We start from the raw sequence: 23019 nt of genomic DNA on the forward strand, positions 1-23019 counted from the left end.
CCTGGCCAATCCGCACGCTCTCGCAGGGAGGGTCCGCCTATGGCCGCGGTGTCTTCACCGCCGGAAGCTCCCGGTATTCTTAGGTAGGTCCAGCCAATCCTGAGAGGCCCGCCATCGTACAGTTCTTCCAGAACGGATCCGGCGGGCGAAGGCTGAAGCCGAGAGGAAGGACTGGCAGGGGTTACCCACGCCGCGGAGGGTAGACTCGCGCATGTGCTTACTGCTGTGCGAGTTACGTGACGCGGCACATTCCCGGCTTCCGTACCACACTATTCTGTAAACTGGGGAAGCGATGCCCAGAGGTTGGAAGCAGTTACTTTAGGATATCAAAAGATTGAAGGAAGTAATTAATCAAATCTCAGCGCAGAGGCCAAATACGAAGCTGCTGGCAGCCAGTATTTGTGCGCAGCTCCGCCCCTGTCTAAAACGCGAAGCAACCTGGCATGACCCTTCCCGCAACCTGTCTTGACGCGGAGCAAGCGCGGAAGGCTTGGCTGGTAGCTCTGAGCCATGGAACCGGATGGGGCCTACGAGCCGGGCTTCGTGGGTATTCGATTCTGCCAGGAATGGTGAGGCAGGGGCAGCAGGTGTGGAAGGGGAGCAAGCAACGGTCCCGGGACTGACCTCTGACTTCCCCCTCCCCACAGTAACAACATGCTTTACCCCAAGGAGGACAAAGAGAACCGCATTCTGCTCTACGCGGTGAGCGCGAGCCCGCGGGCTCCCCGGTCTTCCCCAGGGGTCAACCTGTTCTCTTCTCGGCCCCGCCTAACTCACGTGACCCTTCGCTCTCTGTTCGGCCCGGACTGACCCTAGTCTCTTCCATCCCGAAAGGAACTCTTCTTCCCTGTCTTTCCCACCCCCGAGGTGATGCTCGATACACCCCATTATCCCAACCTCGAGACTCCATCCCCTAATCAACTTCTCCGGGGAAAACCTTGCCCTGTCTCCCAGTCCCATCGGGGAGCTCTCCGTGACCCCCTTCCTGCCACACTCGCCCTCCCGCAGTGCCGGAATTGTGACTACCAGCAGGAAGCCGACAACAGCTGCATCTACGTCAACAAAATCACGCACGAAGTGGAGTGAGTGGCAGGCCTGGAATTTAGGGACGGGGTTGCTGGCTTGGGAGCCCCTATCAGAGCATCATTATTCACCCTCTTCTCCCTTAGCGAACTGACCCAGATCATCGCTGACGTGTCCCAGGACCCCACGTTGCCGCGGACCGAGGACCACCCGTGCCAAAAGTGAGCGCGCAGCTGGTATTCGGGACTGAGAGTGGCTGGTCCTCACCAGGCGGAGAGTAGAGGAGGAAGGAGGGAAGGGTACGGTGGTGGCTGTGAGTGGCTGTCTGTCCGCACAGGTGCGGTCACAAGGAGGCGGTGTTCTTCCAGTCACATAGTGCCCGTGCCGAGGTGAGTGGCGTGAAGAAGGCTTTCTAAATATCCTGGGCTTGGGTCCTTCCTCCGAGGGCGGAATAGCAGTGCTGAGGGGAGCCTGTCCTTCCTGGCACCCTGAGCTGGACCCTTACCAATGAGGAAGGCCTCCTTGTCTGTTTTTGAGGGGTGAGGCTAGCTGGATGCAGGTTCCATGTTGTGCCCCCCCCCCCCCCCCCCGAGGGTCCACACACTTCCTAACTGTGTGTCCTTTTTGCCAGGACGCTATGCGCTTGTACTACGTGTGCACAGCCCCACACTGCGGCCACCGCTGGACCGAGTGAACCACCCTCCCTCAGTAATAAATGCTGTGTTCTGTGTTCGGGTCCTGTGTTTATTTGCCTCTCATGGGTTGGACGCGGGGTGCGGTCTCAAGCAGCACGGTGCAGGGCGCAGTGCTGCTCATAAGCGTCGGGCCTTGGGCTGGTGAAGCCACAGTCCTCGCACACATGCAGCTTCTCACGGCGCTCACGGTAGGCGTAGCTGGCCGGCTGCCCGTGCACCTTGGCAAGATGAGTTTCAAGCGAGCAGCGCTGTGTAAATGCTTTCCAGCAAGCTCCGCAGCGGAATGGGCGGATCCCTGCGCAGATAGGCAGAGGGGGAGAGGACAGGGCAATGACCTCGGACCAAAGCCGACCCACCTTGCCCTCTGTGAGCATTCCTCCATTCCTACTACAGGTTCTGCTGACTTCACCTACATCCCACTATCTCCAACCTCAGTGCAAACATGGACCAGACATCTGTGTCATCATCCTCACCAGGTGGTTCCTTCCCCAGGGTCCAGGAGGGCAGTGGGAGGCCTTCCCTCCCACCCTTCAGTCTGGGACCCGAATCCTGTAACCAGTGCCTGTCTTCACACCCCTCAGCAGGCCCCTACCCTGGCACTACCTTACGCCTACCCACTGAAGTATGAGGTGTTCCAAACCTGATGGCTGGGTCTCCGCCCCACAAAACACAAATGGAAACTCCACATCCAGGGCACCTCCCTCCATTTTGTCCCACCCCCACCCAGGGCCCAGCAGCCCCTCCATGCTCTTGCCACTGCTCACCCGTGTGAGTCCTCATGTGGCGCTTGAGGTCAAAGGCATCGTGAAAGCCCTTGCCACAACAGCTGCACACGTGGCGGCGTGTGGGGCTGTGGCACTTGAGGTGCCTTGTCAGCATGCGCTGCAGCGGGAAGGCCTTGGGGCAGAACGGGCAGCCAAGCATCCCAGGGTCCCTGGGAGTGGTGACCAAAGTGCCCTGCGTGGGCTGTGGGAGGGGCATGGGAGTTCAGACACACACACACACACACACACTGGAGCGGAGTACCTAGAACTAGGAACCATGGAGGTCCGGGAAGGCCAGAGGCTATTTGCGTGCAAATGCCATCCTTTCTCCCACATCTTCCCTGACCATGCCCCATTGCCCTTACCTTACTTTATTTTTTCCACAGCACATACTATTTGCCAACATAATATGTACTTTCTTAATTTTATTGTCTATACCTACAGCCCCCTCCAGATTATAAACTCCAGGAAGGAAGGAATTTTTTGTCACTCCTGCTAAATACCCATTGCTTAGAACAGTTCCTGGCTCTCAGTCAATACTGAAATAGTCTTGAGCATATATTACATTTGGCTAGGGCTGTCCTCCCAGTGCATGCACAGAATATCCCTTCTAAAAGGCCCCCAATCTCATCCCCATCCCCATCCTGCTCCTGTCGCCTTGTCTGATCCTCTGCCCCACAGGTTGGAGAGATCCCTAAGGGTGGGAGCTGTGGCTGCCCACCCTGGGGAAATGGTGTTTGGGCTGAGGCCTAACAGCTCACTGAAAGGCATTCTCAATGGAGAGAACAGAGGATGGGAAGGTCCTGAGGCTGGAAGGACATGCAATGGGTGTGGGGAGTAAGGGACGGTCAGGGTCTGTTGAGGCTGAGAGTGGGCAGGGGCAAAATTGAGCAGGGTCTTGGGGGCTACCTGCAGACTCACCGCAGCCCAAGAGTCCCCAAAGCTGGAAGATTGGTGTGCCGGTGGCCCCTCCAGGCTTCTGCAGTCTGAGAAGAGAAGCCTAACAGTGATGCTTTGTGTTTCCCCTGACCCTCACCTCCAGGCCTAGTGAGGGCCCCACCTGGGACATAGGCATCTCCCCGGAGCTGGTCAGGCAGGTGGCTCCAATTGGGTGGTTGCAGGCGCCTACTCCTGACCAGGAAGGCACGAGGCATCACCTCCAGGAATGGTAAGATGGTTACACGCACGCGTGCACTCGCGCCAACGGCTGCCTCCTCCACCTGCTGTCAGACCTCAGCCTCGGGATGACCATCCCAAGGAGAAAAGGAGGGGGCAGCCATAAAGGAGCCTCATTCTCTCAATGCAAATTTCATGACAGGCCCAGGGGACAGACTGAGTTGGCTCCAATTACCTCTGTCTTGGGGCCCACCATTCCTCCCCCTTCTATGAGATTCCTGAGGGTATTCTCCAGACTCCCAGGGGCAGGTAAGTGCTAGGAACCCTGAAAAGGTCAAGCAAGGGCGTGATGCAGCCTAGGCAGCTCCTGGGGGTGGGTTGAGGAAATAGAGACCCCAGGGGTTTTGAATGTCTTCTCGTAGTACCGGCAGGGCCAAAGATCTAAAGGTGTGTTTGCCAGGCAAATCAGTCAGTACTGGACATCCAACAGCCTGCTTGGTTATTCAAATCACAGCAGCTGTCTGAGGAAGCAGGGGACGGGGTGACTGATTGCTTGCTCCAGAGGATGGAGAGAGAGGCAGCAGGGTCTAATAGTTAAGGACAGAGTAAGGATCCAGCCTGTGCACCTTCCAGCAGGAAGCACACCGCCTCTCTGACCCTCAGATTCCCAGAACTGATGTTCAGCCAGAAGCACACTGTTCAGGTGTAGCAGGCATTAAAACACTAGTTTGTTAATAGTCCAGCTCCTGGTGACTGCCTGGGACACCTCTCCCCCACTCTCATGTGCCAAAAACAGCCTGGGGCTCTGAGGACCTTACCTCAGCATTCTGGCCAGGCTGTGTTCTAGACTGGTCATTGGCCTCTTAACCAGGGCTTAAGGATTTTGAACATTCCTCCTCATGCAGTTACTCTCATTTATTCACCCAACAATTCTCTGAGCTCCAACTATAGACCAGCTCCAGCTCAGCACTGGAAACGAACACATAGCTTAGTCCATGGGGGAGACACACCAGTGACTGCCCAGAATGACCAAGACGTGATGGGGGAAGCACAGGCAGAGCGATCCAAGCTGTGATGGGGAGAATGCAGGAGGACTGAGGGAGGGAGGAAGAAGAGGTTCTTGATCCAGCCTAAAGGTTGAGAGACAACTTCCCGGGTATGAGCCCTGGAGAAAGAAGAGAGTTAGGATGAAAGGGGAGAGTGTTCTAGGCAGAGGGAACAGTCTATGCAAAGGCTTGGTGATGAAAGAAGCAATATTTATTCCTTTATTCACATTCCCTAGAGTTAGCCCTGCTGATTCATTTGGGGAAGCAAGGGAGGCAGCGCTGAGAGTCCAGAGCGTTGCCACTTTATTGATAAATGACTGGGACAAGTCATTTATCCCTGAGCCTGTTTCTTCATCTGGAAAATGGGACTCATGAGTCTCCCTATTTCCAGTTTGTGTTGAAGATCCATGCAGATCATGTAGGGAGAATGCTGAGCGTGGGATCTGGCATGTGGCAGTCATATAAACAGAGGGGTTGTTAGGAAGTCTCGAGGGGTGGTGTGACTAGGCGAGTATCTGTTTCAATTGACCCACCTGCAAAATGGGGTTTTAAGTGCTTGCCATTTCACAATTGTTGGATTTCATGCAGCCATGACTGCTTTGCCTGGCACAGGTCTGGCAGCCCAGTATCTAGGAGCTGTCCAGTGTGGAGTGCAGGGGCCAGGTTACACTAAAGAATGAGCTGGTGAAGGGGGAGCCATTCTGTTTCTGCTCAGGTGCCCAGTTCTCCACGCCCAACATATGTCTCGTGGGGGAATTGATTCCTGTGTTGTTGCTGAAAACATACTAGAGAGGAAATCGGGAGTTGAGTGTCTTTATTTGCCCCCAGGCTCCCTTTCTGCCCTGCTCTGTGTGGGAGGCTGACCTGGGTGGGCAGCATCACCTGAGCTCCTATGCCCTCTGGCTTCTGGTTGGGTACAAACAATGGGGGGCCATGCAGATGTGGGAAGGGATCCAGGTTGCCAGAGACACAGGACCCCTCAGGGCAGCCCTCTCTCCAGGATTAGCTCTTCTGGGTTTTCACTTCACTCCCTTGTGCTCATGGGTGGGGGTGACAGCTCTCTTCTGGTACCAGGTCCAAGGTACTGAGGTTTCATTCTTCCCTGCCCACTCCTTTGCAAATTATTCCTTCACTAAACTCTCTGAAATATCCCACGTGAACGTGCTGTCCTCTTCCCGCTGAGATCCTATTGGTCTGTAAACCACCTGCACACATGTTCATCAGCAGTGGTTTCTTAACCAGCTGTTTTGTCCAACAGAAAAGTCTGGTCTTCCTAGAGCTGAAGAGCTTTGGCATTAAGAAGTGGAGAGTGGCAGATACACTGGATTCTCTTGAACTACCAGCCCACTTCCTTTTGTAGTGAGAACCCAATTTTGTTTTGTCCAGCACAGGAGAGATGGTTGGTCCAAGCAAATCAAAGCAATCTCCATCCCCATTGCCCGTGACTGCTCTGAAGGGGAAGGCCTCCAGGAAGAAATCTGCAATTTCTTCCCCACTACCCTGACGGCTGCCCTGCTTTGTGCCTTTCCTACTGGTTGGGTAGGGGTGTACTGCTGACTGTGTGGCAGACATGTTGCAATCGTGAGGGCCTAAACTGGAGGGTGGAACTCAGGCTCAGAGAGTGACAGAGTATAGAGGCATAATCAAGAGTAACAAATGTCCCTACAGCATGTGTCCCCATAAGCCAGGTGTTTGCTACTTGGAGTTGAAGGCTTAACTATAATACAGGGTGGGAGAAGGGGTAAATTTCACGAGGGATAGAGCCTCAAGTTGGTGCCCTGGATGTCTAGGCACCTGGATCCCAAACCTTGCCTCAGGGATCTTAGGCGACTGTGGCCAAGCTAGGCAAGGAGAGTGCATCTCCAGTCTTTCAGGGGTGGCCTGTGGGCATGGGCAAGGGATCTCCCAGCAGAGATGCAGCCCAACCACGAGCCCTGGACCACGTGGGCTCCCTAAAGCAGGGAGAGGGAGCTTTGAAAAATAAACAGAACGGGGCATCTCCCCAAACACCAACATTAGGGACTCTATTTAGGGGCGGAAATTGTGTCGTGAATGTTTCTTGGATTTGAATGTCATGAAGCAGCAAGGCCCTGCCTGGTGTGATCTCTCAATCTTTCTCCCACCGTCTCTCCCCTGTTCTATTCCAGCTGTCCTGGCGTTGTTGCTATTCCTTACATATACGTTTGATCCCCTCATGGGGCCTTTGCACTGGCTGTTCTGTCTGCCTATATACATTTCTGAGATGTCCACATGTCCTGTATCCTCCATCAAGCCTCAGCTCAAATGTCACCTCAGGAAGGCCTTCCCTGACACTTCAACCAGCACAGTGAATTCCCTTAGTTATTGTTGTAATTCCTGTGTGCCTTGCTCTCTAGAATGTGAATGCCACAAGGGCAGGTGCTTTGCTGGTCCCGTTCCTCGCTGTACCCTTAATATGTAGGCCAGTGACAGGCACCTGGGCACCAGCAGGATTTTTTTTTTTTTTTTTTTTTTTAAACTGCATGATTGGTTCTGAGGTACGTCAATGTTTATGGAGGCAGCAATGGGCCATGTCCTCATGTTCAAAGGTCCGGCTCTTCCACCAGGCACGCCTCGGTTTGAGTATCAGCTCTATGGCACCCTGGGTAAGACACTGGATTCTCTCTGAACATTTCTGGTGGGCCATGACCATCAAACAGAGCAGGGAGGAACAGGCAAGTGGGGGTTCAGGCCACAAGAGTCCGCATGGTAGAACTGTGCTTTAGGAGAGAGCCCCACCTATGCTGCCTTCCTTTTTATACACTTGGGACGGTGGGGGCTTCTGTGGTCACGAGAGTGGCCCTCTTAGCAGACATGCCACGTGGCCAGATGCCTGCTGCCCGGGAAAGCTGGTATCAGTGCTGGGAGCTCATTGGACCTTGAAGTTGGACCAATCCTCTTGCTGGGGAAGAAATTACTGTTCCAGCTGCTGGGTGGCCTGGGCATGCTTCCTGGATCGTCCAGTGGATAAGCCTGTTTGTCTCTCCTCAATTTCCCCTGCTGCAGATGGGGACGCAAGCCTGGAACTCGGAGGATCTGGCATGGGCCTTTCCCCAGGGGCCAGTGATGTGGCACTGGTGGCCAGGGCCTGGCACATGGTGATCTCAGCAGCTCCAGTGGGTTCTTGGGCATCAGGAGGGATAGGGAAGGACTGGCCCTTTCCTGGGGTACAGCCGGGGCCCACTGGGCAAGGACTACACGTGATCCCTCAACAGGTCAGTGGGCTGGGGATAAGCGACATGGGAACCAGGTGCTGGGATCATCATTACTGCAGTTCCCAAACTTCGTGGGGATGTTGGTCCCATTTTCTCATTGACAGATTCTGAGATCAGGGCCTAACATCAGGGCTTACGAGAGTTTCCTGGGCTGGTCCACCAGAGGCATTGCTCTCTACCCCACCCCACCCCACTACATCCACCTGAAGAGGGGCTTTGTGGATGTGCCAGGATAGGCACCAGGAACCATTCCTCCAAGTTGTCCATTTATTTGCTTAAAATACCTATTTCGTCAGAAAATAGCAGGGCTGCTGGCCCTCAGTCCTCCTGTGCTTTCCTCCGCACGGCCTGTACCAGCAGCTCCGAGTAGTGTTCCAGCAGGGCACGCAAATCTGGGCTAGCCAGAGGGCACAATGTAGGTGGGGAGAGAGGACTTCGGCTGGGCAGGGCCTGGGCTGGGGCCACATCACTCCCAACCAGCCAGTCGTTGGCCTCTAACTGGCTGTGGATCCAAAGGAAGGCGGAGGCCAGCTCAGTCTGTGCCTGCTGCTGCTCAGTACTCAGCTGGTCACTGGAGGCCATCTGCAAGGAGTGCTAACCTTGTTAGGGATCACTCAGGCCAGGTAGTCCCAGGGCACCCCTTTGGCCTTTTCCCCTGACCCTGGGGCCTGGCTCACCAGGTGGTAAAGGTCCAGGGCTTCTTGGAAGGCAGTCTTGAGTTTGTGCACGATGGTCCCCACACTGCTCAGCTCAAGGGGCGCTGGGGAAAGGACTGCAGCTGGAACCCCAGGCTCCCCGCAGTGTTCAGGGCTGTCCCGGACCACACTGAGCACATCTAAGGAGTAGAGAGGTGGGAATGAGAAAGACACCTCTACTTTATAGCTGGTCTGAGAGAGACCAGGGTGGCTGGGCTGATCCCAACTGTTGTCCCTCTGCCTGGAATACCTCCCTCAGTCCCCGAGGCTCCCTTCCCTCCCCTCCTGCCAGTCTCTGCTCAAATACCACCTTCCCTCTGAAGCCTTTTCTCACCATCCTGTTTAAAACTGTAACCATTGCCCCTACTTCTCACTCCCTAAAACCTTTCTCTTTTTTCTCCCCTGAGCACATATCACTTCATGATACACTTAACACTTTCCTCATACATTTACTTTAGGCATCTTCCCCCATTAAGGTGTCAGTTCTCTGTAGTCTTGTTTACCACCACAGCCCATCCATGTCCTCAGGGCGTAGAACGAAAAGCCCTACACACACAAAGTGCTCACTAAAGAGCTCAGTAACTGAATGAATGAATGAATGAATGAATGAATGGTACAGCCCCCGTGGCCAGGTCAAGCGCCCACCTTTGGAGCTGAGCTAGCTGTTACATGGGATGCGCTTAGGAGACGACGCCTTATTCCAAGGGTGACACTCACCAGGGGTGAGCTCCAGGAGGGAGGTGATGCCACCAGGGCCCCTAGGCTTGGCCTCTGGAAGTGAGGGGCCATCAGGGTGGGCAGGAGCATTGAGGGGCCCAGGGGCCAGAAGCCTTGGGAGAAAGGTGGAGCTGCGGAGCCTCAGGGAGCTCACATCTATGGGAGCTGGGAAGCTAGCCGTTTTAACCGTGGCATCAGGCTGGGTGGCCACAGGTTCCTGGGACCAGACACAAGTAGTAGGTGACTCCTGGTGGGGTGGGGGCAGTAAGAGCCTGTCACAGACACCCGACAGGGTCAGTTTGAGGCTGGCCCGGGCTTCATGGCTGCCCTGGGACGTCAGGGCAGGCTCTTGGCCCTTGCTGTCAGAATCGGGTGCTGCTGTAGTGGTGATGATGGCCTGAAGCTCCTGGTCCAGGGAGGCCAGCTCCCCCATGGATGAGGGCCTGCAGAGGGGTCTAGTCAATTCACCCAGGACAGGGTCCTCACTGTCCTCAGGGGAGATGCTGTGTGACATCTTGGCACAGGAGCTGGCAGCAGCCTCCATGTAGGAGCAGGTAGAAGGGCTGTGGAGGCCTGGAGTGGGTAGGGCTGTGGGTGTCAGAGGCTTCTTGTCTGTGGGCAGCAATGAGAAAGAGGGGACGCAGGAAGCCAGTCCTGTGAGGCAGGGGGCTGTAAAGGAAGCGGCTGGTTCACTCTCACACCCAAGCCACAGAAATGATAGACAGGGCCCCACCCCAGGGTGGCTGCAGGGTCTAAGTGGACGGTGCCCATGCCCACCCATGGTTCAGCTGGGCATCCAGGGCCATTTGCTGAGAAGCTCAGGGCTGTTTACTAGGGATGGTGACACTTACTCAGTGGGTACCAGGCCTCCAGGGTGTCAAGGGGCTCCTTAGCCTTCCCCTCAGAGAGGACCTGCAAGCACGGCCATGAGGTGAGGACAAGGCCTCCCGGCTCCCAGTCCTATGTCCTGAGGAGGTGGCTCAAGTACTCACGTTGGTCCTGTCCAGGAAGGCGTAGCCAGTACCTGCTCTCAGAGGCTCTGCTCTGGGCTGGTTCTCCCCGAGGTCTATGACTTTGACCTCTGGGGACTTCAGGAGGTTCTGGGGCAGCCGGGAAGGGAAGGTGTGGTTGAGCCTGTGGGAGGAAACCAGGCAGTTGTGCCTGCCCTGGGGGTGCCTGAGAGGACACAGTCCCACCCTGGGGGAACACAGAAAGCTGGAAGGTTCACTAGATCACCAGCTCCTACCTGGATGTCTTCTGGAGGCGTGAGTGGAACTGGGCTGAGATGCTCAGCCGGGGATTTAGAGAGTCCTCATCCTCAGAGGCTGTCACATCTCTTAGGGATCTGTGAAAGAGCTCTAGGAAAAGATGCCAAGAGAGACCTCAGAGTCCCTCCAGCCAATGAGTTCCTAGTCTGGGCAGATCCTCAAAACCCCATCAACAGACAACACAGAGCAACTGTAGCAGGGAGAGGAAACCATGCGGCTTAGTCCTTAAGATAAAACATATGCCCTCCCACTAACCTCAGCAGCCCTGCTGGGGAAAGCCCTAAACCAGAGATGCCCACACTGTGCCTAGCACCGGATGGTCCTCCAAGGCAGGGCCAAGGAGGGCAGGGCCCTACCCTCAGGGTGGGCATCAGTAAGTGTCTCAAAGTGGTGGCGGAGAAACTTCTCTTGCTCAGGGGTCTGGGGCAGGGAGCCATCGGATATGCCTGGTACCTCAGGCTGGGACAACTCTTCTGCAGTTCCTGGGCATTCTGTGGAGAGGCAAAGGGGGCAGGCAGGAGAGAGCCTTCCACACCGTGAGTCATGGCAGACACCCTGACAAAGACACCAGACACTTCACCATGGAGAAAAGCTGGACTCACCCAGCACACACCTTGTTGCCACCAGGCTGAGAAGAAAAGACTAGTGGCTCTGCCTTCCAGGTGAGCCTTAGTGGGCACCAAGTGTACAGCTGATGTGGGGCCAGTGTTTACGTATCATGACCATCCCCTAATCCAGGCCCACGTACTGCCCTTCCTCGTGCCTGGCCCCTATTTACCTGGTATGGGGGTCATTGTCATGTCAAACCGAGGGTCTGGGTGCAGGTGTGGAGGGGAGGAATGGATGGTGGCGAAGGTACATTCCAAGTAGGTCTTGGAATCCCCTGAATCTAAAGGAGCAGACAGGGGATAGTATGGGGGAGTCAGAAGCCCAAAGCCAGGCCCTTTGTTAGGTGAGTCAGGTAAGTGGCTCAATTTCTCGGGGCTTCAGTTTCCCCATCTAGAGAATAGGGATGATAATACCTGCCCCCTGTTTTTATGGACAAACAAGGTTACACCTGTAGGAAGTGGCAGAACTGGGCTTCCTGTTGGTGGGCAGTTGGGCTCCAGAGTCCTCTGGTGACATCAAAGGACCGTATCTGTCTTCTGCGACACTCTTGAGTTTCAGGAAGGCTGGGTCAAGGTCATCATCAGTGCCCAGAAAGGAGCCTAGCCAGAGGAATAGGCTACGGCAGGGTCCTTGCCTGGCCCTCACTCACCCTCATGTTTGCTCTGATCCTTCAAGTCCGTGGAGGAGACTCTGAGATAGAAGTCACCTTGCTGGTCTTCAGGTTCCCCCTGCACCACTTTCCAGCTGCACTTGCTGCAATGCCAATAGGGACAGGGTGAGGGAATGATAACATACTAGTTAGTAAACAACTGGCCCCTACACAGAACCCTGAGGCATCTGTACCCTGCTCCTCTTGGATGCACTACCTTGCCTCTCCTGCCTCCTCCAAAGGCTCCCTTCCCCCAGGAGTCCCTTGTACCTCCACCTTCCCTAGAAACATGGGAACAGGCTGCAGGGCTGGGCTCCTGTTCCATCAGGGCCCTACCCCTTCTTCCCCACTCCCACAGGACCACTGGGAGAGCAGTTCTTCCAGAGCATACCTATCAGGGGAGGCTTCCTCTCTCCAACTAAGATGCCCCTTGGTGAAAAGGACACTTACCTGTCTGTGCCTGGGACTGGCACCTCTGCCTCCAGGGAGATGACGACCTCTCTGGCTTCAGAAGACTCCCTCTGTAAGGGCAGGAAGGAGGGATTCCTATGGCCATCTTCCTGGGGACTCTCTGACTGTGGGGTCAGGAGGCACAGCCATCGAGGCAGCTGTGGCAACCAGGACACTTGCAAGCTTCTAAGTGTTACAGTGAAGATGCCAGGGATAATGGCAGCCCCCACTGTGGGATGCTCACTGTGCACCAGGGTTGGGTCCAAGCCCCTTGTTCATGAGCTCACTCCATGCCCAGAGTGCTGCTTACCTTGGGTTAAAGTACTAACTGGGAGGGGAACAGGGCTCTTCCTGGAGGTAGAAAATGCTCTATATTTTGACCTGGGTGGTGCATATACATAGGTATATAGACAAGTAACAATTCTTCAAGCTATTTACCTAAGCTTTGTGCACATAACTGTGTGTATGTTATGCCACAATAAAAAGAAAACACATATAGGATATACAAAAAAAGAAAAAAAAAGAAAGAAAAAAAAAGAAAGAAAGAAAGAAAGAAAGAAAGGAAGAAAGAAAGAAAAAGAAAAAGAGAGAAAAGAAAAGAAATTTACCCTGGCTGGTGTGGCTCAGTGGATTGAGTGCAGGCCTGCGAACCTTAGGGTTGCTGGTTCAATTCCCTGTCAGGACACATGCCTGGGTTGCAGGCCAGGTCCCCGGTAGGGGGCATGCGAGAGGCAAGCACACATTGATGTTTCATTCCCTCCCTTTCTCCCTCCCTTTCTCCCTCTCTAAAAAATAAATAAATAAACTTTTTCATTTTTAAAAATTTTTATCTTATTGTTGTTCAAGTGCAGTTTTCTGCCTTCCCCCCCCACCCCAGCCCCAGCCCTCCCCACCTCCCTCCCGTTTCCAAACCGCCCCCCCCCATTTATTGTCCATGTGTCCTTTATAATTGTTCCTACAAACACTTCACCCTTTCCCCCTGAAATTCCCTTCCCTCTCCCCTCTGGTCACTGTCAACCTGTTCTTAGCCGTGGATTTCTGTAAAAGCCCTCTGAGGGCTTTTTTTCAAAAATAAGATTTTATTTATTTATTTTTAGAGAGAGGGAAAGGGAAGGGAAGGGAAGGAGAAAGAGAGGGAGAGAAACATCAACGTAAGAGAGAAACATCGATTGGCTGCCTCTGTATGTGCCCCAGCTGGGGACCGAACCCACAATCCAGGCACGTGCCCTGACCAGGAATCGAACCAGCCACCTTTTGCTTCACAGGGTGACACCCAACCAACTGAGCCACATTGGTCAGGGCTGAGGGCTATTTTTTAACAACCATTTTTAAGAAATCTTTTTTGTCCTCTTTTTTTTTTTTTTTAATTTCCCTATTTTTGAAAACTGAAGCCCAGAGAGGCAAGCCTTGCTCTAATTTGTACAACTGGGAAGAGGTAGGGTCAGTCTCCACTTGTTCAAATACCCTCCACTCAGGCACAGGCCTGCTCTTGGGCCCAAACTCTTAACCCCCAAAGTGACCCACCTCCCAGATTCCTGGTCTTCCCTAGGAAGTCTCGCTGTGCGCCAGGCCTGGGGCTCATCCTCCTGCCCTCTGCCATCTCAGGCAATCCTCTCACTCCCCTGGAGTGGGACAGTCAGCCATATTTTCAAAATGAGAGTGCTGAGGCCCCAAGTCCTTCCTGAGCACACAATAGTGCAGGGGCTCTAGGCAGGGCTAGAGCAGGAAGTCCTTACCTCACTCAGCAGACCTGCCAGGCTCTGCGGCTCCACCGTATCCAGAACGGAGTCCTCCAGGCTGTCAGACTTCATGGGGGTAAAGAAGCAATCCAAGTCATGGACATCCAGGATGGTCTTGAGGGGCTCCTGGTCAGCTCGCTCCGCCCACCGACCATGTGGCTGGTAGCTGTGCTTGGTGCGGAACGCTGAGCCATCCACCACATCGTCATCTCCCAGCTGAGGGTGACAGGATGGTCAGGCAGTCAGCCAAGTGATCGCCAACCCCAATGAGAACCAGGGACACTGCATGAATCTCACCCAGGCTCTTGGCTTTAAACACTACTCAGAAATAACTTCCAGACTCTATCCCCAGCCTGAACCTTGCTCTTAAACTTCAGAAGTACACGTGCAACTGCTCTGCAGCTCCACATGGATGTTTAGTGGATATTTCAAAGCGAACATGTTCAAAACTGATTTCCAGCACCCCAAACCTGCTTTTCCTAAAGCCTTCCCTATCTCAGCTATTCTTTCTAGTAGCTCAGGCCCCAAACCTTGAGGTCATCTTTCATTCCTCTCTTATCCTGTCCCTCATAGTCCACATTGTATTTCTTCAGCAAATTCTGTCAGCTCTGCCATTCAAACACATCCAGGATACAGCCACTTCTCCTCCCACCCTGGTCCAGCCCACCGCTGCCTACTACACCAAGACTGTTGCTTGAGAGCTGGGTGTTTGAGAACTCAGGCTCTGGAGCCAGCCTGCCTACAGTCGATCCCACGTCCCATAATTCCTAGCTGTGTCACCCTGGACAAGTCACTTAACCTCTCTGGGCCTTGGTTTCTCTATCTGTGCAGTAGGGATAGGAACAGCCCCTACCTCAATGAGAATTAAATGAGATAATAGATATAAAAGACTCAGAACAAAGCCCACACAAAGTAAGTGTACAGTGAGTACCTGTTGAATGTAATTCCAATTGTAACACGCACTGATAAGGGGAAGCTCGGGGGCCTGAGAGAGCATGTCCACATACCCTGACCCTGTCCCGTCTGCAGGGAAGGGGATGGCAGGGGAGTATTTCCCTGTAGGCTTTGATCTGAGGGCTGACATTGCTCCAACCTCGGGTTTAGGATTCTGCTACCAGCTTCTAACCTGTTAGCTCCTGGTCTGCCTCTCTTCCAAGATAATGATCATTAGTTCAATATTAACACCATCTGGATCTCTCTCTTCCTCTCATGATCCAATCATTTGGCTCCACTTTCAAAATCCCTCTAGAATCCAACCATTTTTTCTTCTTCCTGGTCCAGCCTCCAATCTCTCTCCTGCTTGGATTATCTCAGCAGTCTATTCCCTAGGACCCCTGCTTCCCTCTCAGAAACTGTTTCCAGCAAGCAGCCACAGGGACCTGTTAACACCTGAGTTAGATCATGGCCATCCTCGGCGCTGAGCCCCCCCGCCCCCCTTGTCTCCATCTCACTCAGTGCAGTGGGGAAAAAAATAAGTGGGGAAGGACAACAAGGAGTATCGAGGGAGTGCATCGTGACCCACTTGGCCCCGCACCATCTGGCCCCCACTGCCCCGCTGAGCCCTCCTTTCATTCTACCCCTTACCCACCCTCAATCCAGGCACCTCAGTGCCCCTGAAGTTTCTCAAACATGCTAAGCACAATCCTGCCCCATGGCCGTTGCCCTTGCGAACTGGTCTCTCTGCCTGCAAAATTCTTTCCCAGGATCTGCATTTCTCACTTCAACTCTGCTCAAATATCATCTTCCCAGGGAAGCCTTTTCTGTTCACCCTAAAATTGTCACCCCTCCCCTAATAGTCCTTATTTTCCTTCTCAATATTTTTTTCCCCTCCATAGCACCTAGGTTACTGTGGATATTGTCCATCTCCCACGCAAGAAAATGAGCTTGCGAAGGAAGAAAGTTTGTCTGCCTTGTTTATTGCTGCGTCTCATGGCCAGAACAATGCCTAGCAGAGGGTAGGTGCTCAGTAAATGCATGTTGCATGGATGAAGGACTATCTAAGCTGAGACTAGAAGGGTGATAGGGTTCTCCAGGGAAAAGAGAGATGTAGGAGGGGAAGTGCTCCTAGAAGAAACAAGAGCATGGAGGAGGGTACCCTTACCTTGCCGGCCCCCAGGCATCCCAGACTCACCAGCCGCTTCGCCCAGAGTGGCAGCTTGCCGTTGGTCAGCAGGCACTGAGGATCTGAAGAGACACATGGAATCCATAAAAAAAGAGAATAAACAACCCCACAGACAAATGGGTAACAAACATAAACAGGCAACCCTCCAAACACTATAGGAATCCACAGACGTATCAAAAGATGTCCGGCCTCACTAATTGTCAGGGAAATGCACGTTTACACAATGGGATGTAATGTTTTACCCCTAAGATCTGACCAAATTAAAATGCTTCATACTACCAAATGCTGGCAAAAATATGGGGGAAAGAAGGGCTTAACACTGACTGCTGGGGAGGGGGCAGTAAGGAGGGCCCCCGGGGCTCTCTTTTAGAAGAAAAAGTATACCAACGCCAGGGCCCAGCAGTGCCAGTTCTTGGCCTCTGTCCTGGAGAAACGCTCTCACACATGCCCAAAGAGGAGGCCCAGGCATTTAGCTTCCTTCACAACAGTGTAAAGTTGGAAAAAACCTAGACGCCCACCCGGAGGGAATAACTTAAAATACCCTACTATGCCCCTGGTCAAAAGAGGGAGGCCTCTGCTTGGATTCCATCAACGTACAGGTGGATAAGATACTACTGAGAGGGAAAAGATACAGAACAATATCTGTAGTACACTACCATTTATGGACATAAATATGTGTTTCCTATGGATATATACTATGTATATAATGTTCAGGAAAAGTCCTATAAAGATTTACATGAAACTGATAAAAGTGGTCACCCCTCCACCCCGCCAGCAGTGGGCAGACGAAGAGACTTCCGGCCAAGATGGAGGCGCAGGTAAACATGCTTCGCCTCCTCGCACAACTGTAGCAAAAATTACAACTAAACTACAAATCAAACATCACGCAGGTTCGTCAGAAAATCGAGCTGTATGGAAGTCCGACAACCAAGGACTTTGAGGAGCCACATTCATCCAAATGGGTGCCTTTTCTACAATAGGCCATGCTACTAAGACAGGGAGTCAAAGCAGCTCTACCTAATACACAGAAACAAACACAGGGAGGCTGCCAAACTGAGGAGACTAAGAAATGTGGATCAAAGGAAAGAACAGAACAAAACTCCTAAAAAGGAAAAGAACTAAATGAAATGGAGATAAACAACCTATCAGATGCACAATTCAAAACACTGGTGATCAGGATGCTCAAAGAAATCATTGGGTACTGCAATAGCATAAAAAAGACCCAGGCAGAAATGAAGGTTGCATTAAGTGAAATAAAGAAAAATCTACAGGGAACCAACAGTGGAGAAGATGAAGCCGAGATTCAAACCAACGATTTGGAACATAAGGAAGAAAAAAAAAAAACATTCAATCAGAACAGCAAGAAGAAAAAAATTTTCAAAAAAACAAGAATAGAGTAAGGAGCCTCTGGGACATCTGCAAACGTACCAGCATCTGAACCATAGGGGTGCCAGAAGGAGAACAGGAAGAGCTAGAAATTGAAAACTTATTTGAAAAGATAATGAAGGAAAACTTCCCTAATTTGGTAAAGGAAACAGACACACAAGTCCAGGAAGCAAGAAGAGTCCCAGACAAGGTGGGCCCAAAGAGGACCACACCAAGACACATCATTATTCAAATGCCAAAGGTTAAAGATAAAGAGATAATCTTAGAAGCAGCAAGAGAAAAAGCAGACAGTTACCTACGAAGGAGTCCCCGTAAGACTGTCAGATGATTTCTCAAAAGATAGTTTACAGGCTAGAAGGGACTGGCAAGAAGTATTCAAAGTGATGAAAAGCAAGGACCTACATCTATACAGTAAAGCTATCATTTAGAATGGAAGGGCAGATAAAGTGCTCCCCAGATAAGGACAAGCTAAAGGAGTTCAACACCACCAAGCCATTCTTCTATGCAACACTAAAGGGAACTATATAAGAAAAAGAAGACCAAAACGATGAACATTAAAATGGCAACACATGCACAAGTATCAACAACTGAATCTAAAAACCTAAGCAAACAAGCAGAGCAGGAACAGAATCGTAGATATGGAGGGCTATCCTGTGGAGGGAGGAAGGAGCGGTGGTGCAGGAGAATGGGAGAAAAGGAGCAGGGGTTAAGAAGTACAAATTGTAGCCAAAGAACTTATATGCATGACCCATGGACGTGAACTAAGGGAAGGGATTGCTGGACAGAAGTGGGGTACAGGGTGTAGTGGGGCAAAGGGGGAAAAATTGGGACAGCTGTAACAGCAAAATCGATAAAATACATTAAAAAAATTTTTTTTTAAAGAGTGGTCGGTCACCCTGGAGAGGACATTGGACCAGGAGTAAGGGTGGAGACAAAGAACATTAACTTACCCATCCTGATTTTTTTCCAAGGCTGAACTCTCACATTGCTGTTGCCTAGCAATCAGCCATCTGCGACCCTTGTTGAAAGCACCTAGCGCTGATCACTGTTCCTAGCCTCTCTCATAGCTGGAGCAATCATGGCCAGTGGGACCTGAGAGAAGCCTGTCAGGGGCTTCTGGGAAAATATTCCTTTCTTTCTCCCTCTCCCTCTCCCTCTCTCCCTCTAAAGGTATCATTTATTTTTTAGAGAGAGGGGAAGGGAGGGAGAAAGAAGGACAGAAACATCGATGTGAGAGAACCACTCATCAGCTTGCCTTGTGCATGTGCCCTGACCTGGGATGGAACCTGCAACCCAGGCACATGCCTTGACCAGGAATCAAACAAGCAACCCTTCGGCTTGCAGTCTGGCACTCAAACCACCGAGCCGCACCAGCGAGGGTGGAACATGTTCCTTTCCAAAGGATAGTCTAGGAGGAAATGTCCTATTCAACCACGCCTCTGATGCCTGGAACTTAAGCAGCCATCTTGCAACCATGAGGACCTATGCCAGCCAAGGCGCTATGCAGAGGAGTAGAAATTTATAGAGAGTCTGGCCTTTTATAAAGTCATTAAGCTACTACTCTCCCTTTTTGCCTGAACAACAAAATCTGTTCTGTCTTCTGGTTAACATGCTCTGTTTTTCCCTGGGACATCCTCTTTACATCCCTCCCTCCCAGGAAAGGAAGTCTGTCTGACAGCAAAGCCAATGTGGAGAAAAGTAGAGCCAAAACATAGAAAATAAATACGCTCCTCTAACATCACTTGACTACCTGGATCCAGCTATGCCTGAAGCCATCCTCTCAAATTTTCAGGTACATGAACCAATAAATTCTTTTTCTAGCTACACCAATGACAGTCTGGTTGCTATTACACTGAGGGAGTCCCGACCAGTATGATTACTGAGCTTCAGTATGTGCCAGGTGCTGAAAACGAAATAGTGGGTGAAACCCAGCCTCGACCCCTACACTGACAGAGGTCAAGTGAGGGCTCCTTTGGATGGGTCGGTTTCCCAACCTGGATCCAAGCTCTCTTTGGATGGTGTCTTCGGCAACTCTTCAGGTTCACACTCTTCCTCCAGCTCATCCTCTGTCTGCTCTCCAGGGCTTAGGGAGCAGATCTTGCTGGATGTGTATGTCTCCTGCCTGAAGCCAGGAATGAGGAAGGCAAGGAGAAAAATAGGTAAATGGGGTTCTAGAGGGATCTACGTAGGGCCAGGGCCCTGTGCTAGGTTCCACATGAAAATATGGTGCTGGGAGGTCTCACCTGCCACACCCACCCTGCTAGAAATATATGACCATAACAAACGAGATATAAGAAAGGCGGGGTTCAAAAAATAAGAAACACCGAAGGCCACATCAATGGGATCTTTGAAAAGCAAAGCAGATAGTGGGGCTTGAGTACTGAGCTGCTGGGATCTGTCTGGGGAAGTAGGGGGTAGTGATGAGACTTTAGCTCCTTTGGAGTACAGGAGACTACATGCTTGACACAAGGTGGGCACTGGAGCCAGGACCCTGCTCCGGCCCCAGGGTAGGGTGTGAGACTCAAAATCGAGAGCCAAAGGTAGCTGCTCTCTCCCTTGGTGCCTCTATCTACAATGCCTCCAAGCCCACTGCAGGATAGGCAGCACATGTCAAGGCCTGGTCCCCACGGGGAGGCAATGACAAAGCCTCAAGACAGAGAGACAAGGGACGGCTCCATGGGCAGGAGAGAGGAAAACCTACAATCTGCCACTAAAACCGAGAATCCCAAATAAAAAAACTAGACCATAAATTCACTCCAAATAAAAGTGGTCTGACAAGCATAAGAACTTTGAAGAGTAAGAAGGCATCTCAATGCCACTGGACCCTTCCCTGACCACTTCCCTCCTGGGTCAGGGGCATCCTCTGGTCTCCACAGCCTCCTGGGGGCTTCCTGCATCACAGTACTCACAGGCTCTCCAAGTACTTTGCTTTTCCGCTCCAAAACCCTTCTCATATGTGTTATTATAACTTTGTATTCAAAGTCCATCTCCTCCCCGAGGGTGTACAAAAGGCAAGGCCCGGGGCTGTCTTGGCTATGGCTCTCTCCCCAGCATCATGCCTGTTGGGGCCTAGAGTAGGAAAATATTCCTCTGGGGAAGGAGAGATAGGAGATGTGCAGGTGGCTGCTAGGACCTGGGGTGGCTGCTCCACTTCCCATCCTTTGTGTTCTGCTGCCGCTGCTCCTGATGGTCAATTTCCAGCAAGTGCCGCTTCATGCAGTTGGTGATCTCTGGGCCCAGGTGCCAGATGAACACACAGCTGTAGAGGCCAAAGCGAGATGTGGAAGGGTCAGAAACACTGACTACGAAAGTCATCTGACTGAGGCCACCTCCGTCATCACAGCCAAGACCCCATTCCCTGGTACCTCCCAGAAAATACAACCCATCAGCTTAGTGCAGGGGCTCCCGACCACGTCAGGTCTGCATCCTGGGTGGGGGCTCCAGGGCACCCCAGCTAACCAGGACCTGCTCTGAGGGCCTCCAGACCGAGGAAAGGGGTTGTGAGGAAGCAGGGTAGTAAACTGAAGGGAGTGAGAAAAGGGACTTCCTCGGGTACCAACCACGTGCTAAGGAATTTATTTATTATATTTATTATAAATGATTACACATATAATTTACATAAGGAAATATATCCGGATGACATATATAACCATCTCATTTAATTCTCATCATACAATTTTCAAGGTAAATGGTATCAACTCTCTTACAAAGGAACCAACTGAAGAAGCTCAGGGAGGGGAAATGACCTGCTCAAGGTCACAGGTAAAGGTAAATAAGTAGCACATCTGGGATTTGAACTCAGGGCCGGCTGTGACACCAAGGTGCGTGCTGTCCAAGGAGAGAGAAAGCTGGAACACTCAGAAGAACTCTCTGCGCAGGCAGGTTGTAAGCGTGGTATTCCCAGGGTCTAAGCCCCTGCTCTCCCCACAGTGTAGATCCCACGCACTCCCAGAGGGAGGTCAGCCAGGGGCAGCCTCTAGGCCTTTCCCACCTGTCTCCGGATACTGTGATCAAGTGACGACCGTCGTAGGTGAACTTCATGCCAGTGACGATTTCTAGAAGCAGAGCAGAGAAGCTGCGCTGACCTTCTTAGTCAGAAGGCTGTGTGGGGGCGGGTGAGGAGATGTCCCAAGCAGGGAGGCACACCCACCAGAATGGCCAAACATCTTGGCCACGCACTCGCCCGAGTAAAAGTCAATCACTGAGATGCTTTTGTCAGAGCAGCTTGTGGCTAGGAAGGTGCCTGAGGGGTCCACGTGGACCTGCCGAGGAGAGAATGCAAGTGATGCTTTACGCAGCCTGCTTCTTCCCTATGGTGAGGCCCAGGTCAAAGGTTCCAGTCCCCACTGATTGAGGACCACCCTTGAGCTGGACACTTGGTACATGGGCTCATCCCGGAGAGCCCTCACAAACACACCCTTGGTAGGGTAGGAGCTCCTGCTCCCATCGCACAGGTAAAAAAACTAACAAACACAGCACCGGTACCGATGGCAGCCAGGCCCTGTGCTCAGCACTGTGTGTGTGTAACTTATCTCCTCCACACAACAACCCTATGACAGAAACTCTTTGTACTTGCGTTTTACTGATGATGAGCCACACTCGACAGGCAGCGCTTGCCTGGGGTCACAGTCAGCCTAACACAGAGCTGTGGCGGGGAGGGGGGGGGATTCTGACCCTGGAGCCTGAACTCTTAATTAGTCCAGAGGCTCTGAGAAGGTCCCTGCCTTGGCCTGGATAACACAGGCAGGAGACACGCCAGGCAAGGGAGCCCAGGACTCTTTGAGTCTTCCCACCATACTCTGTTGCCACTCAAAATGGAAACCACTTAAAATGGCCCCGCCAAGAGAAGGACTCAGTAAATAAAGGTGAAGCAGTCTGGGCCACCCCTAGCTCCCGAGCACCCTTGGTCAGCCAGGCCAGAGTGGGTGGCTGGCCAGCATGTGATCCTTTAATCAGGTGCCAAGGAGGACACAGGTCTAAGGTGGCTCATCAGGACAGCAGACACAAAGGGGAGCCTTGTGTGTGGAGTCCGTGTATAGTTTTCACCCCAGGGGCCCTGGGTCCTCACCTTCAGCAGGGACCCTTCGTCGCCTTGGGAGCCCTTGTAGCATTTCTTCTGCTTTCCATTCATGGTGTTATAGACTCTGGGGAGGCGGTCACAGAACATGGCCAACATGGATCTGCCCACCCGCCCCCCGTCCTCGCCCCTGGAAGGCCACTGCCACCTCTTATCCCCCATTTGATGCCTGGACTGAAACCCTATCTCAGAGAATGAGACACCGTCTCAGGCTCAGGCCATGGAAGTTACGCATTAGGGTGTCTGTTGAACTAATGTCCATCTCCCCTGCCACAGAGCGAGCTGAGTGCCTGGCACCCAATTTGAATGAGCGGTTGAAGGAGGTGGAGAACCTCTTTGCACATGCCGTGTCCTTTACATACTCCCTCCCCACCCTTGGCTCAATCCTTCGTGGCCTTCAGAGTCTCAGCTCAGTCATTCCTTCCATCAA

General features: G+C 52.4%; 3 protein-coding genes across 4 annotated transcripts in view; 1 reads left to right on the plus strand and 2 right to left on the minus strand.

The window, feature by feature from the left end:
- POLR2I (RNA polymerase II subunit I) lies at window positions 1-1755 on the plus strand. 2 transcript variants are annotated; one of them, XM_024577508.3, is made up of 6 exons: window positions 1-569; window positions 648-702; window positions 955-1082; window positions 1170-1244; window positions 1361-1412; window positions 1655-1755. In XM_024577508.3, exons 1-6 carry the CDS (start codon window positions 511-513, stop codon window positions 1715-1717), a joined length of 432 nt encoding a protein of 143 aa, XP_024433276.1. In that variant the 5' UTR covers window positions 1-510; the 3' UTR covers window positions 1718-1755. The 2 variants fall into 2 exon arrangements, with proteins under 2 accessions (XP_024433276.1, XP_024433277.1); XM_024577509.4 differs by having other exon boundaries at window positions 1009-1082.
- A 6-nt stretch (window positions 1756-1761) lies between these two features.
- On the minus strand, window positions 1762-3686 carry OVOL3 (ovo like zinc finger 3). The gene is made up of 4 exons (XM_045185476.2): window positions 3543-3686; window positions 3404-3468; window positions 2483-2684; window positions 1762-2013 (listed from the first exon to the last, which is right to left on the minus strand). The coding sequence occupies exons 1-4, from the start codon at window positions 3634-3636 to the stop codon at window positions 1805-1807; spliced, it is 570 nt and encodes a 189-aa protein (XP_045041411.1). The 5' UTR covers window positions 3637-3686; the 3' UTR covers window positions 1762-1804.
- Window positions 3687-8058: 4372 nt separating this feature from the next.
- WDR62 (WD repeat domain 62) overlaps window positions 8059-23019 on the minus strand; it is a 48556-nt gene continuing 33595 nt past the window's right edge. Inside the window, exons 16-32 of the mRNA XM_071219833.1 lie at window positions 22581-22656; window positions 21663-21774; window positions 21504-21567; window positions 20646-20771; window positions 19507-19634; window positions 16136-16188; window positions 14002-14220; window positions 12266-12336; window positions 11816-11919; window positions 11336-11446; window positions 10914-11048; window positions 10536-10647; window positions 10282-10423; window positions 10141-10201; window positions 9290-9958; window positions 8555-8712; window positions 8059-8459 (exon numbers count right to left, since the gene is read on the minus strand). Of these exons, the coding sequence (XP_071075934.1) occupies window positions 8196-8459; window positions 8555-8712; window positions 9290-9958; window positions 10141-10201; window positions 10282-10423; window positions 10536-10647; window positions 10914-11048; window positions 11336-11446; window positions 11816-11919; window positions 12266-12336; window positions 14002-14220; window positions 16136-16188; window positions 19507-19634; window positions 20646-20771; window positions 21504-21567; window positions 21663-21774; window positions 22581-22656 (2605 nt within the window). The 3' untranslated portion in view covers window positions 8059-8195. The remainder of the gene's footprint in view (window positions 8460-8554; window positions 8713-9289; window positions 9959-10140; window positions 10202-10281; window positions 10424-10535; window positions 10648-10913; window positions 11049-11335; window positions 11447-11815; window positions 11920-12265; window positions 12337-14001; window positions 14221-16135; window positions 16189-19506; window positions 19635-20645; window positions 20772-21503; window positions 21568-21662; window positions 21775-22580; window positions 22657-23019) is intronic.

Source organism: Desmodus rotundus, chromosome 12, assembly GCF_022682495.2.
Source record: "Desmodus rotundus isolate HL8 chromosome 12, HLdesRot8A.1, whole genome shotgun sequence".
NCBI lineage: Eukaryota > Metazoa > Chordata > Mammalia > Chiroptera > Phyllostomidae > Desmodus > Desmodus rotundus.

Bases quoted from the DNA above. Each gene is read 5' to 3' on its own strand.
- POLR2I (XM_024577508.3), top strand. From the start codon at position 511: ATGGAACCGGATGGGGCCTACGAGCCGGGCTTCGTGGGTATTCGATTC. The intron at 1,245-1,360 runs GTGAGCGCGCAG...CTGTCCGCACAG, and splicing joins GAGGACCACCCGTGCCAAAA to GTGCGGTCACAAGGAGGCGG. The intron at 1,413-1,654 runs GTGAGTGGCGTG...CCTTTTTGCCAG, and splicing joins CACATAGTGCCCGTGCCGAG to GACGCTATGCGCTTGTACTA.
- OVOL3 (XM_045185476.2), bottom strand. From the start codon at position 3,636: ATGCCTCGTGCCTTCCTGGTCAGGAGTAGGCGCCTGCAACCACCCAAT. The intron at 3,469-3,542 runs GTGGGGCCCTCA...TTCTCTTCTCAG, and splicing joins GGGAGATGCCTATGTCCCAG to ACTGCAGAAGCCTGGAGGGG. The intron at 2,014-2,482 runs GTGAGCAGTGGC...CTATCTGCGCAG, and splicing joins CCACATGAGGACTCACACGG to GGATCCGCCCATTCCGCTGC.